The sequence below is a fragment of the Miscanthus floridulus genome, chromosome 12 (assembly GCF_019320115.1).
Source record: "Miscanthus floridulus cultivar M001 chromosome 12, ASM1932011v1, whole genome shotgun sequence".
NCBI lineage: Eukaryota > Viridiplantae > Streptophyta > Magnoliopsida > Poales > Poaceae > Miscanthus > Miscanthus floridulus.
The window spans coordinates 81,251,413-81,270,954 of NC_089591.1; the positions used below are offsets into that span (position 1 = coordinate 81,251,413).

At 58.0% G+C, this 19,542-nt stretch overlaps 1 protein-coding gene and 1 pseudogene across 1 annotated transcript; one reads left to right on the top strand and one right to left on the bottom strand.

The window, feature by feature from the left end:
• Positions 1 to 11,278: 11,278 nt before the first annotated feature.
• On the top strand, positions 11,279 to 17,671 carry LOC136497966 (magnesium-chelatase subunit ChlH, chloroplastic-like). The gene is made up of 4 exons (XM_066493875.1): positions 11,279 to 13,046; positions 13,151 to 13,233; positions 14,598 to 16,400; positions 16,511 to 17,671. Exons 1-4 carry the CDS (start codon positions 11,642 to 11,644, stop codon positions 17,363 to 17,365), a joined length of 4,146 nt encoding a protein of 1,381 aa, XP_066349972.1. The 5' UTR covers positions 11,279 to 11,641; the 3' UTR covers positions 17,366 to 17,671.
• Positions 17,672 to 18,539: 868 nt separating this feature from the next.
• LOC136496238 (serine carboxypeptidase-like 50) lies at positions 18,540 to 18,929 on the bottom strand (annotated as a pseudogene).
• Between the last annotated feature and the right edge of the window lie 613 nt (positions 18,930 to 19,542).

Consider the following 19,542-nt stretch of genomic DNA (forward strand, 5'->3'; position numbering starts at 1 on the left):
CCAAGCCTCCGCAGACTGATCAGGACGCGGATTGGCGAGTCCCGTTCCTCGATTGGTTTGATCGGGGGGAGCTTCCCGACGACCAAACTGAAGCACGACGGCTTGCGCGCCAAGCCAAGACCTACACCCTCTACAATGGCGAATTATACAGGTGAAGTCCCTCAGGTGTCCTTCAACGATGCATTAGTTCCGAGGCGGGCCAAGCCCTGCTTTGGGACTTACACGCAGGCGCCTACGGGCACCATGCGGTGCCTCGGACGCTCGTAGGGAACGCTTTCCGCCAAGGGTTCTACTGGCCGACGGTGGTCGCCGACGCTACCAAGCTAGTACGCTCCTGCGAAGGATGCCAGTTCTACGCTCGGCAGACACATCTCCCGGCCCTAGCCTTGCAAACCATCCCCATCACATGGTCGTTCGCCGTGTGGGGGCTCGACATGGTCGGGCCTCTGCAAAAGGCCCCCGGGGGCTACACCCACCTACTGGTATCAATCGACAAGTTCTCCAAATGGATCGAGGCCCGTCCGATCAATCGAATCAAATCCGAGCAGGCAGTGCTGTTCTTCACTGACATTATCCACCGGTTTGGGATCCCCAACACCATCATCACCGACAACGGGACGCAGTTCACTGGCAAAAAGTTCCTGGCGTTTTGCGACGACCACCACATCCGTGTGGCCTGGTCGGCCATAGGACACCCAAGGACCAATGGCCAAGTAGAGCGTGCCAATGGCATGATCCTACAAGGCCTCAAGCCAAGAATTCACAACCAGTTGAAAAAGTTTGGCAAGAAATGGCTCGCCGAGCTCCCATCGGTCATCTGGAGCCTGAGGAACACTCCGAGCCGAGCCACGGGGTTCACGCCTTTCTTCCTAGTCTATGGGGCCGAGGCCATCCTCCCCACCGACCTAGAATATGGTTCCCCGAGGCTGCAAGCCTATAACGAACAAAGCAACCGCACAACCCAAGAGGATGTCCTCGATCAGCTGGAGGAAGCCCGAGATGTCGCGCTACTACACTCGGCCAAGTATCAGCAGAGCCTGCGGCACTATCAGGCCCGATGCGTACGAGGCCAAGACCTGAAGGTAGGCGACCTGGTGCTGAGGCTAGCACAGAGCAACAAGGGTCGCCACAAGCTGACCCCGCCATGGGAAGGACCGTACATCATCGCCCAAGTCCTGAAGCCCGGGACCTACAAGCTGGCCAACGAGAAGGGCGAAATCTTCACCAACGCTTGGAACATAGAACAGCTACGTCGCTTTTATCCCTAAATTTCCAAGCATTGTATATGTCGTTTCTCAAAATGCAATTAAAAAGCATTCTTTAGTTGGTCTTTATTTTTCGAGAAACCCCTCGAGCCCACCGTAGGTCTCGGCAGTATAATAAACACAATAAGGGAGACTCGGCTCTGCCTTGGCAGAACCAAGCCTCCCTCGGGGGCTAGATGGGGGACTTCCCCTAGGTCCCACGCACTATTTTTTAGTTGCTTTTCGAAAAAATTCCTACGCCAAGTCTCTAGCAGGCTCTGACGAATCATTTGTAGAGACTCCTTGGACCAAGGTCTGTTTCCTAAGCAAGAGGCCGGTTGAGTTGCGAGACGGCCTACGCCCCCGGGCTACGGCACTCCCTCAATACCTCTCACTCAAGGGACGGCTTAGGCCCCAAAGGGGTGTTTTGCAAACGAAATCTGATCAGGAGCAGCAGAGGGCAAAGGCTCGGAAACATGAGAAAAATAACTAAGAAACACAAATACGTCAAAAATAAAGGCCTCGACGGCCACAAACGTTATGGTACAAAAATAACCCCTATTCTATCTTTACATAGCCCCCAAGGCCCAGATCAAGGCTTAGGGCCTCCAGCGCCAGCAGATGGTAGGGGAGGAACCACCTCCTCTTCAAAGAGCGTCGCCAGCGCCATGCCAGGGCCTTCCGCCGCCTCCAGCAGCTTCGTGACCACCGCATGGGCCTCCTCGTCATCATCAGGTAGAACATAGCCATCACTAATGGCCGGGAGGTCGACGCCAAGGTAGTGAGAGGAGAAGATGGCCATCGCCCACTTGACACCCGTGTGCAGCGCCCCTCGGAGCCGCTCGCGCATCTGGCTGCTCAGCGCAATCAAGCGGCTCCTAAGGGAGCTGCCCGACTGAACCCCCTCGACTTCCAGGGCCTCGCAGGCGGAAAGGGCAGCACACTTTAGCGCCTCGTGCTCCCCGATCTCGGTCTCGAGCACCGTCTGCACCGCGCTGGAAGCCTCGGCAGCCCGAATGATCTCCGCCTCTGACTCTGCACCACGGAAAACGGAATGAGGTCGAGCCAGAGAAAAAACAACCTAAGTTAGGGACGGAAGCCCACGGAGCTCACCCTTGGCCTTCAGCTCCTAGCGTCGGGTCTCAACCTGACAGGCCTCGGCTTTCTCCTTCAACTGCTGGGCCTCGACTCGAGAGGCCTCGGCCGCCCTAGAAGCTTCACTCCCCAGCTCTGCGTCATACAAGGAAGTTAGGGAGCAAGCATAAGGGAAAGAAAACAAAACAAGGGGACTCAAACTCATCCTCGACCGTCCCCCTCAAAACCATAGCCTCGATTTGTGAGGCCTCAACCGCAGCAAGGGCCCCGTTCAGAGCGCCTTTGGTCAGCCGGTGTGCACTCTCCTCTGCCCCCAGCTGCCCAGCGAGGGCCTTGCTCGAGGCCGTCGCTTCTTCAGCCCAGGATCTAAAGGCATCCCGATCGCTGACGGTGTGGGTAAGCTCCTCCTCTAGCTCCTTGATCCGCGCCGCCAAGGGGGCGAGCTGTGTCTGGGCGGTGGCCGCCTCGACCTTTGCATCGGCACAGCGAAGGCGGAGGTCTTCCACCTCCGCGCTTCGGGCCGACAGAAGCTCGTTAGCATCGGCAAGAAGGCCCCTCTGCCTCTGAAGCTGGTCCCAGATTCCCCTCTCCCACCGAAGGAAGACTGACTTCCCAAGGGACCGGGTCTCGAGCTCCTGAGGAAGCAGAGCAAAGGTCGTCGATTGCAACAAAACCAAGGAAAGAACAACGTCGCGCGAGAAAGGGAAAACACGAACCTGGGCGACTCTGGGCAGTTCATCGACCACCACGGACAGCGCCGTCCGTAGCGACCGCTCCGCCAGCTCGCAGTACTGCTCGAAGGTACTCCAATGCCCGCCCTCGGCCGTGTCCTCGAGGGCGAACAGAGGCTCCCCCTCAGGGTCGTCTCGGCTCTACCACAGTACCCGCGGGTGATCCCACCCGCGGGGCTCGGGTCGCACCCGCACGAGGGCCGAGCTTCCCTCGTCTAAGAGCGGTGCCGACTGCTCCACGACATCGGCCTCCTCGGCTCCGACCACCTCCCACGCCCAGGAAGTATCGTCGGAGGAGATCGGATAGACCTCCGTCTCCCGGGCACTCTCCCGCAACAACAGCGGGCCCTAAGCCAAGGGCACGGCCAAGGCCTCTGCTGCCGACATCTCTGCCTCCTGCACAGATGGCCTCGCTGCCATCACGACGGCCATGGTGACCTCAGGGGCTCCGACCTCTGCAATCACGGCCTCGGCAGTCTCGGGGGCTCCGGCCTCCGTCATTATGGCCTCGGCAGACGTAGAAGCGCTGGCCACGGACACTGCAGTCTCGGCGGTCATGGGCGCCGGGGCCCCCATCGCCTCAGCCCTAGAGGCCCCGGGAGCCTCGGCAACAAAGGGCACGATGGCCCCATCCGACCGTGTAGGGGCCACCTCGGCAACCCTTCCCTGGGCAGCCGGTTCCTGTGGGTCGACCCTCGCCGATGCCGCGCCGCGCTGGATGGCGGCTTGTGCCTCCGCCACCCAGTGGGTAGAGGAGCTAGGGCTCGCCTTACGCGCTTTAAGGGGTGCCAAGGGGAGGTCGTCCGCAGGCCGCTTTCGACTAAAGAAAATCAACCTACAGGGTCAGCACGAGACCAAAAAAACAAATGGAAGACACCATAACCCCGCCAAAAACACACTTACTTTGAATGGGGCAGCCCCAGCTTTGCCCCAGCAAACCTCCTCCGCAACGGCGGAGGCGGCGGCAGTGGCGTCGCATCCGTATCCATCGGCGCCGGTCGGTCCTCGGTGGACCCCGGCGCCCCTTCGACCCTCGGCGGGGCCGGCGGCGCCGCCTCCACCGCCACCGGCTCCGCCGCGACCGCCGAGCTTACAGGGCTGACGGCGCGTTTGCCTAACGCCCGCGCCTCGGGCGTGTCGGCCTCGGCCCCGGAGGGGGCCACCGCTGGCCCCGGGTCCACTTCCTCTCCCCTTCCCGGGGGCGCCGGGCTGCTTACCGACGCCCCGGGCGCCACCTCCTCGATGTCTGGAAGGTGGTCTAGGGGGCCTCGCCCCCCCTCGCCCTTGTCATTCCCGTCCGAGGCCTCCGTCGACAACGACGTCGACGGGGATTCCTCCAACGGGAGACCATCCTTCCGTTGCTGATGGCGGCGCTTATCCAACGCCTCGCACGCAAGGATATGCTTCATGCGCTTCGCCGCCTTAGCATCCTTCCGCCTCTTCTACGCGTCGGCGTGAGCGCGGTTGATCGCCCGCTGCCCCGCGTCCTCGGGAACGGGCGGCGGGGAGGAGCGCACGTCCCTCATCCCCTGAAGAAACGACAAACACACATAAGGAAACAAAGGATAAAGGGAGATCGAGGAGGTTCAGAGGCTACAGCGGCGCTCGACTTACCAGCGAAAGGAACCCCCGCGACGGACGCATCGTGAAGGGGGTCAGGTTGTCACCCCTCAACTTCACATCTACCGTCTCCCCCACCCGACGGTGAATTTCCTCGTCGAAGAGGGCGGAGGAAGACATCCGGGTGCCCTCGACGGGCTCACCCGGCCTCATCTCGAACAGCCGCCGCCGCCGAGCCATCAGCGGCAGCACCCTTCGACGGTGGAAGGCGGCCACAACCACAGCGACGGTGAGGCCATGGTTCCGCAGCCTCGTCAGCCCCTCCAGGAGCGGCTCTAGCTTGGGCTGGTCGACCTTCGGGACGCCCCACTTCCATTTCTCCAGGCAACTCCCCACAATCCGCCCGGTATAAGGGGGAAGTCCTTCATCGTCGTTGCGGAGGTAAAACCAACTCGTGTACCACCGGCGGTTGGAGGACGCGAGTTGGGCCGGGATGTAGAGATGCAGGCGGTCCTAACGCACTTAGAGGGTGCAGCCTCCAGCCCTCGATGCCTTCCTCTTACCCGACGTGCCCATCGGCTTGGTAGTATGCCTTGCCCAGAACAGGTGGAGCCACAAATCCCAATGGGGAGCGATCCCCAAATACCCCTCGCAGACGGCAACAAAGATAGCCGCCTGAGCGATGGAGTTAGGATTAAAATTGTGGAGCTCCACGCCGTAGTAATGCGTGAGCGCCCGCATGAATCGGCCCGCCGGAACGCTGAGGCCGCGCTCGTGGAAGGAGACGAAGCTCACGACGTAGCCATCACGGGGCCTCGGCTCCAGCTCGCCGTACGGAGCAATCCACTCCGGCCTACTAGAGTCTGTCACCGGGCAGAGGAGTCCACCATCGACAAGCGACTGGAGCATCTCCTCAGTGACATCCGACGGATCCCAAGGATCCGCCTCGACAACAACGACGTTGCCGGCCATGGATGCGATGAAGGAATCGGGCGTGGCGGTGAGTTTTTCTCTCTCCCTCCACGCTCTCGCTTTTTCTCGCTTTCCCCCTAGGCTCGCTCTTCTCTCCTCTTCTTCCCGGCACCCGTGGCTCTGGCGACGGCCCGACGGAGGTGGAAGGCAAGGTAAGACAGGGAGGGGCAAGACTCTTCGGGTATTTATGTAGGGGGGAGGTGAAATGAACGGGCGATGAAATCGGGGAGGTTTTCCTCGTCCGACGCGGTTAACCACGAGCCGATTTCGGCAGCCCACGCGCCCACGTCTCCCACATTAAATACGAGGACAGTTACGTCCCATCCATCACATTGCGCTCGGCCACTACGGCAGTAGGCGTTGTTTTGCCTCCCCATGAAACTGTCTCAAAAGGCACGCCCCCCCGCGGCTGAGCCGATAGGGAAGATATTTCCCGTGGCCTGTTCCTTTCACAGGAAGGAACCGGGCTCTGAGCCTATTATGATCCAGGGGTTCGAAGGCTAGACCCCAAAGGGTTTCGACAGCCGCCCTAGGATAACAGAGTCAGGGGCGACTGCGGCGAGCCTGTACGAGGCCGAGACCCAAACGAGCGAAACGCTTGGGACGCCCAAAGTCGTGTCCGAGACCGGCAGGAAAGTATCTGAATGGGATCCCACCGTAGGGAGGCACCGAGCCACCGAGGCCCAACGAACGACCTCAGCACCCACTAGAGAAATCCGCTGGTACTCTTGGAGTGTGTCTCTGGACGCTAGCCGTCCCCTAACGAATGGGGTTCGGACCTCCACTCGGACTACCCGATAACAGCTCACCGGAAGTGCCACCGCTCGTGCCCATCGAGGGTAGCGAGGCACATTCCACCCCTCCTTCCGAGCGAAAAGGAAGCGCGAGGGTCGCATAAAAAATCAGGGGAACCCCCGATGGCCTTCTCGCCCTATGCAGAGGCTAGGGGGCTCCTCCTGCAAAATATGCCAAGACCTCATGACCCGGGCTCACGCCCAAAGAGGCCTCGGCAAAGAAACCCTCATGCGCGAGGGGCGTATAAAAAGTTAGGAGAACTCCCGACGGCCCTCTCACACAGAGACTAGGGGCTCTTCCTGCAACCTCGCCGAGACCAGAATGGGCTCGACAAACTAACCCTTCGTCCAAACGAAAAGGACACGTGAAGACCAAGTGAAAGGGCCAGAACACCCAAGACAAAGACAAACAGTCTAAAACCGCGCTAGAAGTTTCACTACAAACACGATAAAAGGGCGCCGAGCCCGTTACGGTCCAGGGGTTCAAAGGCTGGGCCTCCAAAAGGTTTCGACAGCTGCCCCAGGGCAATAGAGTCAGGGATGACATCGGGGCGAGCCTACGAATGGCCCAGACCCGAGCGAACGGTCGCTCGGGGCGTCCTAAGTCATGTCCGAGACCGGCGGGGAAGTATCCGAATGGGATCCCACCGTAGGGAGGCACCGAGCCACCAAGGCCCACGAACGGCCTCGGCACCCACTAGAGAAACCCCCCGGTACTCTTGGAGTGCGTCCCTGGACCACTAGCCGTCCCCCAGCGAACGGGGCTCGGGCCTCCACTCGGACTACCCGCTAACAGCTCACCGGAAGTGTCCACGCTCATGCCCATCGAGGGTAGCCTGGCACATTCCACCCCTCCTTCCAAGCGAAAGGAAGCGTGAGGATCATACCCAAAGTCAGGGGACCCCTGACGAACCTCTCGCTCCGCGCAGAGGCTAGAGGCCTTTTTCCCTGCAGCCTCGCCGAGACCCCCGCAACCCGAACTTGCGCTTGGGGGCTTGACAAATGCAATAAGAACTACTCGTTTAGACACGGAAATGAAGAAAGCCCCTGGAAGAGTAACTCCACTCCCCCAGGGGCTCGGGGGCTACACCCGGCGGGTGTGCTCGCGCGCACCCACCAGAACCTCAAAAAAAATAAACCCTAATTCCTACGGAGCAGGTATGGACCCAGCCTCGGCAAACCCTCAGGGGGAGTGCACGCACTCCCCCTGAGGCTCAGGGGCTACTGTTGGGTACCTTAGAATGGGGTACCCCAAGCAAAACATCAAATGGGTTGCCCAAGTCCTATCTAAAAAATAATAAAAGCAAAAAGGTAAGTCGTGGGCCCCTCCCCGTCGCGATCAGGCCCACTGGGTCCTCCTCCTCCTCGCCTCGAGCTCCGAGAAGGAGGTCTCGGCATCCTGGCAAGGCTCCCCAGGGAAGGCCTCGGTAGGGAATGCCATCTCCGCCTCGCCCGAGGCTCTCCACAGAAGGCCTCGGCAGGAGGCGCGTTCTCCGTATCGCGCAAGGCCTTCCGCGCGAGGCCTCGGCAAGGAGCCTAATCTCCGTCTCGCGTGAGGCCGCGTTCTCCGTATCGCGTGAGGCCTCTCGCGCGAGGCCTCGGCAAGGAGCATTCTCCGTATCGCTTGAGGCCGGCTCGTCCATGGTCCCTCGCCCCCCGCCTCGGCCGACCCTCCCGACAGCGCATCATGTCTCATTAATACTTTCAACCACTCCCGCAATCTCAGCCGAACAACAGCTCAACGTCACAGAATGGCTGACGCAACCCGAAGTCGCATCAGCGCCATACCGACCAGGACAGGGCACGGCGGGGATTACCAGCCACTGTGTCCCAACACTATGCCCACGATCAGCGCCTGGGACAGGGTATGACGGGGGTTACCGGCCACTGTGTCCTACCACTGTGCCCACGACCCGCCGCCCGCTCGAGGCCTTAGCACTGTACACCAGGGCCTCGGCAGTCTCGGGGTTCATGCCTGCCGAGACCCCCCACCGCAGTACAAGCTCGGCACCGACCAGGCCTCAGCCTCGCACACAATCTGTCCACCGTGGCTTGCACGTTCGCCGCCACGTCTGCTCCGAGACACTCCCTGGGCTCCCACGACGCACAGGACCTGATGTGATGACCATGCCGCCCCTTTACTCCCAGGACGGACTACTCCGACGGCCACGCCGCCATAGGAACAGGCCACAGGGTTCGGACATGCCGCCCCTGTTGGCACGATGCCACATAGTAATACATATACTGTCCCTGCCCTCCCTTCAACTATAAAAGGAGAGGACTAGGGCCACTTAGGGGGGGACCAAAAAAACACACACGCACACATTCTAGCCGCTTGAGAGCAACATCTCAGACGGTCTACACGACACCCTACCGAGACCTGGGACTAGTTCCCTCTCTCCCTTAGCTTATAACCCCCTACTACGAGCACTTCGGTACAAGGAATACAAGTTCGATCTCTCAGACTGGATGTAGGGCACCGATTGCCTGAACCAGTATAAACCTTGTGTCTCTTTGCATCACCATCCGGAATCGGGAGCACGCAGAACAAATTCACTAGTCGGCTGAGGACCCCCCGGTCCGAAACACCGACAACCCTCTAGCTCCTTGTTCCAAATAGCAAGAGGCTCGGGGGCTATACCTAGTGGGAGTACTTTTTTCTTCAAAAATCGCACATCACTCAGAGGACTTCTTTAAGAAGCGCTATATGGTTTCACTCAAGAAAGCACTCGAACGACGCTTGTTCCTGCTCGGCAAGACCCGAAGGAACAAGATGAGACTTCCAGGGCTCAACCATGAAGTGCTCGGGGGCTTGTCGATACGGGACCCACGGGATACCCCACAAGGAAGGAAGAAGCCCTAGTCTAACTAGGATTCTTTTCATGTAATCTTAATAGTAGTATTATTCTGTAATCCTACTAGGAACCCTACATTGTAAATCGACTAGGACTCTGGCCTCTTGACTATATAAAGGAGGGCGGAGTTCCTGGACTAAGACAAGAGATAACGGATAACACAACACTAGACAATCAATCTAACGCAAAAGGCTAACGTCGACTGGACGTAGGGCTATTACTCGATCACGGTCAAGGGCCCGAACCAGGATAAATCGACTGTCTCTTGCATTAACCGTCGAGTTCTGCATACGCTGAAGCCCGAATAAACTGCCCCGGGTATCCCCGTGGCAGGCTATCTGTGGTGAAACATCGACAGGGAGAAGTTGTATAGATGAGGAAGTAGAGTTTCGCACGAGCTCACGAGTCACAAGTCACGTTGCATGTCGTCACCCAGCTGCTCTTCAGTAATGGAGCTAGTGCATATGAACCTTGAGCTCTTGGGCTCATGGCGTCCGCCACTCCTTGAGTCCAACGATCACGGTCTAGAGCTCCAATGTAGATGCTAATGTCACACCCAGGTGAAAAAAAACTTTGGATGTCTAGAGATTGATTAATAGTGTAAATTAAAATTCTACAAACTCATAAATAAGAGGTAAAAGGTTAGATACAAACGAATCACTAATAATTCTACTCTAGCTAGTTTGCAAACCTAGGGTGATCAACAACGTACACAATTCTAGTCTCAAAGCTATGAACCAAGTTATGTCACTAGAAATGAAGAGACTAGCTCGGTTCACTCCCTAGGATGACAAACCCTAATACCTCTACTATAGGAATTGAGTAAGCACAATGTAAAGTGTAAGAGTAGAGTGATCAAGTGAGATGACACACAAGGGAGGACATAAAGATATACCCCATGGTAGGGGGGGTTTCTCGGTCACCAACATCCACGTTAAGGTAATCCCAAGGATTATTGCTCCTCTATCAAGTCAACAAATCCACACTTGATCTTGAGCCGGCTCGATCTCAAGGTGCTATCCAAGCCTCATTTTTTCACTTCTTCGTCTCCTCCGTATGGGATGAACCCAATAACACCTCACAATTTACATACGGGGCATGTCACAATCGATGGACGCGAGAGGGATGCTGAGAAATCGGTGTCTCTAGTATCAATATTGTTAGCAACAGCTAGGCTGGGGGAAGGGGGGTTCGGATGGAGAATTTGGGAATCGAGGAAGACAAACAATAAGCAGAGGCAAAAGGAAGATAGCGAGGACAGGATTGATAGCATGTATCGAGCAAATCGTTGCTCATGAATGTAGGTTGTTTCTTACAGTATTCTCTTTGACTTTTTCCCTCTCCCCTTTCCAGTTGCTATACTCGGCAAGAATTAATACATGGGCTCTTCCCCGCTCGTGCACTTGCACGCTCACATCCATTCGTTGCCGCTCAACAGAGCACTGGGCCGACGGTGGCGCGTACTCCTGCGAGGCCCATGATCAGTAGTCAGATTGTGGCCTTGTCGTAGTAGTGCTGGTAACACAACTCCTCGCCTAGTCCGCTAGTCATGCTCAGGCGAGGTCGACCCAAGATGCATATTCATTCAAATCATTCGTATATAAATTAAACCGAAACCAGCCAAAATCCAAGTGAAACAAGCGCTGGCGACGGTGCTGCTTTGTCCGCTTGTCTCACGGGCAGGTTGCAGCCGCGTGCCCCCAGTCTGCCCGCCACCGCCCGAGCCCAGCACCAGGCTTCCTCCACGTCCACGAACCCGAGGCCTGGTCTGGCCCCCGCAAATATCACGGCCCAAGCGAAAAGCAACCCGGCCTCAGCCCTCGCCGCGGCTGTGGTTGCGGTCGGCGCCACGCGCAGGGCCGCAACAGCGACCGCCGCTTATCCGCGGCCTCATCTCCTCCCTCCGGCCGCGGGCGCCCCCGGAATCCCCCGCGGCCAATCACAGCGCGCCCCCGGGGCGATTGCCATCCCCCTTTCCCACTTCCCCCGCGCCCGGTCTGGCATCTATCTCCCTTCGCCCCGTCAGCGCCATCGTGTCCCGGCTCCCGCCACCAAATCCTCCTCCCCCATCACCGAGGCACTCCCTCCGCCGCTCCTGTCCTCTCCTCCGCCAGGAGACGACGGACGAGGACACGGACTACCTTATATATTCTCCCGCTTCCCGCGCTCGCCTTCTCGCTTCTTCTCCTTCTTCCCCCCTGCTCTGTTTCCGAGGGACGCGGCCGCCAAGAACAGGCGCCGGCCGGCCACCGAGAACAATCCTCCAGCCACGAGCCACTCTCTTGCCATCACTCTAGTGTAGATTTTTTTCACTGACTGAGCTCGAGCGTCGCGTTCGTGTCCAGGCGTGTGTTTCTACGTCCGCCGGCTCCGTCCTGTGAGCAGACGCCATGTCGTTGTCCCTAGTGTCCACGCCATTCGCCGCCGCGGTGCAGAAGCAGCTCCTGGCGGCGCCCGTGCCGCTGCACTCGTTCCTCCTGAGCAGCCGGCGCCAGCCGCCGCGCCGTGCCGGCGCCGGCGCCATCCGGTGCGCGGTCGCCGGCGGCAACGGCCTGTTCACGCAGACCAAGCCCGAGGTGCGGCGCGTGGTGCCGACCGACCCGCGGGGCCTGCCGCGGGTCAAGGTCGTCTACGTCGTGCTGGAGGCGCAGTACCAGTCGTCCGTCACGGCCGCCGTGCAGCAGCTCAACGCCGACCCGCGCCGCGCCGCGGCGTTCGAGGTCGTGGGATACCTCGTCGAGGAGCTCCGCGACGAGGACACCTACGCCACCTTCTGCGCCGACCTCGCCGACGCCAACGTCTTCATCGGCTCCCTCATCTTCGTCGAGGAGCTGGCGCTCAAAGTCAAGGCCGCCGTCGAGAAGGAGCGCGACCGCATGGACGCCGTCCTCGTCTTCCCCTCCATGCCCGAGGTCATGCGCCTCAACAAGCTCGGCTCCTTCAGCATGTCGCAGCTGGGGCAGTCCAAGAGCCCCTTCTTCCAGCTCTTCAAGCGCAACAAGTCCAACTCCAGCAACTTCGCCGACAGCATGCTCAAGCTCGTGCGCACGCTGCCCAAGGTGCTCAAGTACCTGCCCTCCGACAAGGCGCAGGACGCCAGGCGCTACATCCTCAGCCTCCAGTTCTGGCTCGGCGGCTCGCCGGACAACCTCCAGAACTTCCTCAAGATGATCGCTGGCTCCTACGTGCCGGCGCTCAGGGGCGCCGGCATCAAGTACGACGACCCCGTGCTCTACCTCGACTCCGGCATCTGGCACCCGCTGGCGCCCACCATGTACGAGGACGTCAAGGAGTACCTCAACTGGTACGGCACGCGCCGGGACGCCAACGACAAGCTCAAGGACCCCAATGCGCCCGTCATCGGCCTCGTCCTGCAGAGGAGCCACATTGTCACCGGCGACGACGGGCACTATGTCGCCGTCATCATGGAGCTCGAGGCCAGGGGCGCCAAGGTCATACCCATCTTCGCCGGCGGCCTCGACTTCTCCGGGCCCACCCAGCGCTACCTGGTCGACCCAGTCACCGGCAAGCCGTTCGTGAACGCCGTGGTGTCTCTCACCGGGTTCGCGCTCGTCGGCGGGCCGGCGAGGCAGGACCACCCCAAGGCCATTGCCGCGTTGCAGAAGCTCGACGTGCCGTACATTGTCGCGCTCCCGCTCGTGTTCCAGACCACGGAGGAGTGGCTCAACAGCACCTTGGGGCTTCACCCCATTCAGGTGGCGCTGCAGGTCGCGCTGCCGGAGCTCGACGGTGGGATGGAGCCCATCGTATTCGCCGGCCGGGACCCCAGGACAGGCAAGCCCCATTCCATTTCTCTCATTCCCCGACAACATATGTCTGTATTTTTCTAATTTCTGGGACACCTGTACTTAATCTGAATTGTGATGTACTTGATGCAGGGAAATCACATGCATTGCACAAGAGAGTGGAGCAGCTCTGCACTAGAGCCATCAGATGGGCAAAACTGAAGAGGAAAACTAAGGTGTGCCTGTGGTTCCCACAAAGTTACTGTATACTTCTTATTAGTTCTGCGCAGATTGCAAATTCTAGGAGTAATACAGAGTAGAGAAATGTTACAGCTCTAATTTTGGCAACCCCCCCCCCCCCCCCCCTAGATTACATGCTAGAGGCTTTTACTCATGTGTCATTATAAAAGTTGGTAATTACCCACAAGCCTTTAAAAAAGTTAAGTTCACACAGGTGCCACTGCTCTGAACTCTTTTGCCCTCCACGACACTTCTGTCAAATTTGGCTCTAACGGTGTCAAACTGCGGATGTGAATAGTCGAAAATACCCTCAGGTCTAAATATGCAATTATTTTTTTTAGAATCTTAATGATCTCAAATGAAAAAACTCAAAACTAGAAAGTTGTAGATCTCGTCGAGATCTACAATATTTTTATAAAAATTATCTTCATTTGATTCCGTACAAAAAATGTGATTTTTCTAAGACATTAATTATATCAAATCATATTTTTTTGTACAGAATTAAATGAAGATAATTTTTATATAAAAATTGTAGATATTGTCGAGATCTATAACTTTCTAGTTTTGAGTTTTTTCATTTGAGGTCATTAAGATGCCCAACAAAAATAATTGCATATTCAGACCTGAGGGTATTTTGGACTTTTCACAACCGCGGTTTGACACCGTTAGAGTCGAATCTGACGGAGGTGGCGTGGAGAGCAAAAGAGTTCACAGCAGTGGCACCTGTGAGAACTCAACTTTTTTAATGGCTTATAGATAATTACCAACTTTTATAATGGCACACGGGTAAAAGCCTCACATGTTAACTGAACATACTAGCTCTGCTACTTCACTAGTCAAGCTGAAGGCTACTGGAAACGAAGAATTTGTTATACTCTAGACCAATGTCATTCTAGGTTACATGTTAATTAACCAACGGTGATAGTACGAAATGCTTCAATCCTGCTACTATATCATAGATTTCAGTTTGATAGTGAAGTTGTTGAGCTGAAAACCATAACTGAAGTTTTTGTTTTTCATAAATACGCAATGCCTCAAGCTTGCTATGATAATAATATTCTCAAGACAGCCCATTATTAATAAATTATACTAGATGACAATCTATAGCTTCCAACTTACTCAAGGCCAAATCTTTCAAAATGAAGAATCTATAGTAAAAGGACAGAATTCAATACTTTGGGTGCGCAATTCTTGTTTCCATCGATGTGGCCATTTCATTAGTGAAAGACTAAAAGCTCTGCACTTTCATGACATGCTGTTCATTAGCTGAAAAATACTGTTACTGAATACTGAGCAATCAGTCCCTGTATGCATAAGTTCCAAAATTAACCTTTTCTTTTGTCTGTCTGCCTGTTTCCAGGAGGAGAAGAAACTGGCAATCACTGTTTTCAGTTTCCCACCTGACAAGGGCAACGTGGGGACTGCAGCATATCTGAATGTGTTCAACTCCATCTACTCTGTGCTGTCAGACCTCAAGAAGGACGGCTACAACGTTGAGGGTCTCCCAGACACACCTGAAGCCCTCATCGAGGAGGTGATCCATGACAAGGAGGCTCAGTTCAACAGCCCCAACCTGAATGTGGTTTACCGGATGAATGTGCGGGAGTACCAGGCACTCACCTCCTATGCCTCCTTGCTGGAGGAGAACTGGGGGAAGCCACCTGGGCACCTCAACTCTGATGGCGAGAACCTCCTTGTCTATGGGAAGCAGTATGGCAATGTCTTCATCGGAGTGCAGCCCACTTTCGGGTACGAAGGCGATCCGATGCGGCTTCTGTTCTCAAAGTCTGCCAGCCCTCACCATGGCTTTGCAGCATACTACACCTTTGTTGAGAAGATCTTCCAGGCCGATGCTGTTCTGCACTTTGGAACACACGGGTCCCTGGAGTTCATGCCTGGCAAGCAGGTTGGGATGAGTGATGCTTGCTACCCTGACAGTCTCATTGGCAACATCCCCAACATCTACTACTATGCTGCAAACAACCCATCAGAGGCCACAGTTGCCAAACGCCGGAGCTATGCAATTACCATCAGCTACCTGACCCCGCCGGCTGAGAATGCCGGTCTCTACAAGGGGCTCAAGCAGCTGTCAGAGCTCATCTCCTCTTACCAGTCTCTCAAGGACACCGGGCGTGGTACTCAGATTGTGAGCTCAATCATAAGCACCGCAAAGCAGTGCAACCTTGACAAGGATGTCCCACTGCCCGAGGAAGGGGAGGAGCTCCCACCAAATGAACGTGACCTGGTCGTTGGAAAGGTGTACGCCAAGATCATGGAGATAGAGTCACGGCTCCTTCCCTGTGGTCTACATGTGATCGGCGAGCCACCGAGCGCCATCGAGGCTGTGGCCACACTGGTGAACATAGCTGCCCTTGACCGCCCGGAGGATGGCATAACCTCACTGCCCGGCATACTTGCTGCCACAGTGGGCAGGGAGATTGAAGATGTGTACAGGGGAAGTGACAAGGGCATACTGGCTGACGTCGAGCTTTTGAGGCAGATAACTGAAGCTTCGCGTGGCGCCATCACCGCCTTTGTTGAGAAGACCACAAACAGCAAAGGGCAAGTCGTCAATGTTGCCAACAACCTCAGTAACATACTTGGTTTCGGTCCGTCGGAACCATGGGTGCAGTACCTGTCCACGACCAAGTTCATCAGGGCAGACAGAGAGAAGCTGAGGGTTCTGTTTGGATTCCTGGGTGAGTGCTTGAAGCTCGTCGTGCAAGACAATGAGCTGGGCAGCTTGAAGCTCGCCCTCGAGGGAAGCTACGTGGAGCCTGGCCCTGGCGGTGACCCGATCCGGAACCCGAAGGTTCTCCCGACAGGGAAGAACATCCATGCTCTTGACCCACAGTCCATCCCAACCACAGCTGCCATGAAGAGCGCCAAGATCGTCGTCGACCGTCTCCTGGAGAGGCAGAAGGCCGACAATGGCGGCAAGTACCCTGAGACAGTTGCACTTGTCTTGTGGGGCACCGACAACATCAAGACCTATGGCGAGTCATTGGCCCAGGTGCTGTGGATGATTGGTGTCCGGCCAGTTGCTGACACCTTCGGCCGTGTCAACCGTGTGGAGCCTGTCAGCCTTGAGGAGCTTGGACGTCCAAGGATTGACGTCGTCGTCAATTGCTCGGGTGTCTTCAGAGACCTTTTCATCAACCAGGTATGAATTCAAACATCAGTGCCTTTGATCTTTGTACATAATCTGCATAGATACATTACTGCACTGATTGAACCGAATAATTTACTCATGGAACAATGCAATGCCTGCAGATGAACCTGCTGGACCGGGCGGTGAAGATGGTCGCCGAACTGGACGAGCCAGCAGAGATGAACTACGTGCGCAAGCATGCGCAGGAGCAGGCAGAGGAGCTCGGCGTCTCGCTGAGAGAGGCGGCAACAAGGGTGTTCTCGAACGCATCAGGCTCCTACTCGTCCAACGTGAACCTGGCGGTGGAGAACGCGTCATGGACCGACGAGAAGCAGCTCCAGGACATGTACCTGAGCCGCAAGTCGTTCGCGTTCGACAGCGACGCTCCGGGGGCAGACATGAAAGAGAAGCGCAAGGCGTTCGAGCTCGCTCTGGCGACGGCGGACGCCACGTTCCAGAACCTCGACTCGTCGGAGATCTCGCTGACGGACGTGAGCCACTACTTCGACTCGGACCCGACGAAGCTCGTGCAGGGCCTGCGCAAGGATGGCCGGGCGCCGTCATCGTACATAGCCGACACCACCACGGCGAACGCCCAGGTGAGGACGCTGTCGGAGACGGTGCGCCTCGACGCGAGGACCAAGCTGCTGAACCCCAAGTGGTACGAGGGGATGATGAAGAGCGGGTACGAGGGGGTCAGGGAGATCGAGAAGCGGCTCACCAATACCGTTGGATGGAGCGCGACGTCTGGGCAGGTCGACAACTGGGTCTACGAGGAGGCCAACTCCACGTTCATCGAAGACGAGGCGATGAGGAAGAGGCTCATGGAGACCAACCCCAATTCGTTCAGGAAGCTGGTGCAGACCTTCTTGGAAGCCAGTGGCAGAGGCTACTGGGAGACATCGGAGGAGAACCTGGACAGGCTCCGGGAGCTCTACTCGGAGGTTGAAGACAAGATTGAGGGGATTGACAGGTAAATTGATTTGCCAGATCGGTCGGTCGGTTCCAGCGTTCAAACAATAACGAGCTTGGAACTCTTGTGTCTCATCGAGACACTTGTACAGTGTTGTACAATATGTGTGTGATTTATATAAACTTGTAACATGCAATACTGGAGGATACAATCTTTAACAGAGAGGGTGGAGGTGATTGGAAACAAGCATGAGTTGAAGAAGCGAGGATGTTTTGTGTAGAGAGGTTTTTTTTTTCTCTCACTTGTAACTTGTTTTATGAGTTAAATGCACCAGAGATCCATTAACTTGTGAGGATGTTTCAGTTAGGTCCATCAACTTTCAAAGTGATTTTTTGGGTCCATAAACTTTAATGTTGTATCACTTAGATCTATATCCCTCCACGTAGGCTTCTCGTGCTGACGTAGCCTGCTGACTTGTCGTTCAGAAGCAACCGTTGACCGTTCGTTTCGTCAAACACGCACGCAAGCAGGTGCCGCGGCCACACGGGCGTGCGAGCGGCCGGCTGCCCCCGTCCACCGACTCCTCCCCGCGGCACCTACGCTCCTGCGGCGCGGACGAGGTGGCGGCCTCGGCCATGGCCGCGCGGTCATCCTGCGAGCGCGCGGTCCGTCACGGGGGCGGCGTCCCCCACGGCAGCCACCAGTGGAACAAGGCCAAGGACGCCGCCGCGGCGCCCGAGGAGGATCCGAAGAAGAAGCGGTCGTCGGGGTCGCAAGAGCCGGCGGCGCCCGCCCCGCATTGTTCCTCCGCGCCAGGGCGCCCGTGCTGCCATGCCTGTGCGTCCGCTCGCTCGTGTCCTTGCCGCTGCGGCTGTGCTGCGCCCACGCTGTCGCCCGCGTCCGTTATTCGCTGCCCTGCTGTCGTGTCCTGCTCGCGCCTGCCCCGACCAGCGGGAAACGAGACGCCTTTTGCTTTCCCGTCCTCGCCCGTGATCTCTCCCTCCAAAGTCGTGCCTCAGACCGCGAAACACGGACGCCATGGCCATGCGCGCGAGCTGCCGCACCTCGGCCTTTCCTCATGCCCGCCTTGCAACCCCCCCCCCCCCCCCCCCCTCGCGGGTGCCCCGTGGCCTCCCGGTGCCGCGCAGGCAGCCCTCGCCGGCTTCCGCGCCCCACAGCACCGCCGCCAATGCCGTGAGCGCACGAGGCCAGAGCGCTTTGGTCCGCCTCAGGCCGAGCTACGCCCATTCCCTGGTGCGTGCGCGCCTAGCCATGCCCAGGTTCCGCCTCTTGCCGCAGGCCATCTCCTGCACTGCGCGACCGTTGTCCGCCGGCACCAAGTGGCCGACGCCATACACCACAACGTGCGCCAGCGCGCCCGACCGCTGCACGTACCCCGCGAGCTCGCCGTCCTCTGTCCGCCACACGGTGCGCTGGGCGTCCAGGAACGCACGCAGGCTGTCCCAGCGCACTCGGCGAGCCACGCCTCCGTGGACACGACGCCGTCCCGAAGGTCGCGGACGCCCTGGTACAGTAGCACGCGGGGTGCGCCGCAGCAGCGACTCCGCCTGCGGCACCACGCTGCGCATCACGTCCGCGTGCATCGCTGCGCCCACCGCGTCGCTGCACTACGCCCACGCCACGTCCCCGCGCGCGCCCATCGCCGACTTGGCCTCGACGCGGTTCAGGAACTTCCCCACGGCGAGGTTGGCGCGGCAGACGGGGCAGGTGGCGTGCGAGACGAGCCACGTGTCGAGATGCAGTCCGGGTGGAAGACGTGGGAGCACTTGGGCAGCAGGCGTAGCGTCTCGTCGTCGTCGAACTCGCTGAGGCAGACCGCACACTCGAGCGCGCCCTTGCCGGCCTTGTGCGCCTTCACGTCGGCGCCGAGTGCAGGCATGGCTCCACCGACACCGGTGGCCTTGCTGAATCCCAGGTGGTAGTACCGCTGCGGCGGCTTGGCGTCGACGTAGGCGCTCAGGCTGTCGTCGGCGACGGTCAGGTAGAGCCGGCTTGCGGACCAGTTAGCGGCGGAGGAGTTGGCGATGAGGCGCGTGCCCTGGCGCAGCGACTGCCCGGCCTTGCGGTTTAGGTCCTTGATGCACGCCGGCACGCGGTAGATGGAGTGGCGCTGCCACCGCGACACCTCCACCGACGCGTCGGCTTCGTCCAACGTCTTCTCCACGTCCCCTCGCTCACCTGCTCTCGCGCCCACAGCTGGTGGCTGCCGGCCGGGCTCGC

What these genes read in the sequence shown, in the direction of transcription:
- LOC136497966 (XM_066493875.1), top strand. Translation starts at nt 11,642, where the DNA reads ATGTCGTTGTCCCTAGTGTCCACGCCATTCGCCGCCGCGGTGCAGAAG. An exon ending in AACTGAAGAGGAAAACTAAG is followed by an intron (nt 13,234 to 14,597) that starts GTGTGCCTGTGG and finishes GCCTGTTTCCAG; the next exon opens with GAGGAGAAGAAACTGGCAAT. An exon ending in GAGACCTTTTCATCAACCAG is followed by an intron (nt 16,401 to 16,510) that starts GTATGAATTCAA and finishes CAATGCCTGCAG; the next exon opens with ATGAACCTGCTGGACCGGGC.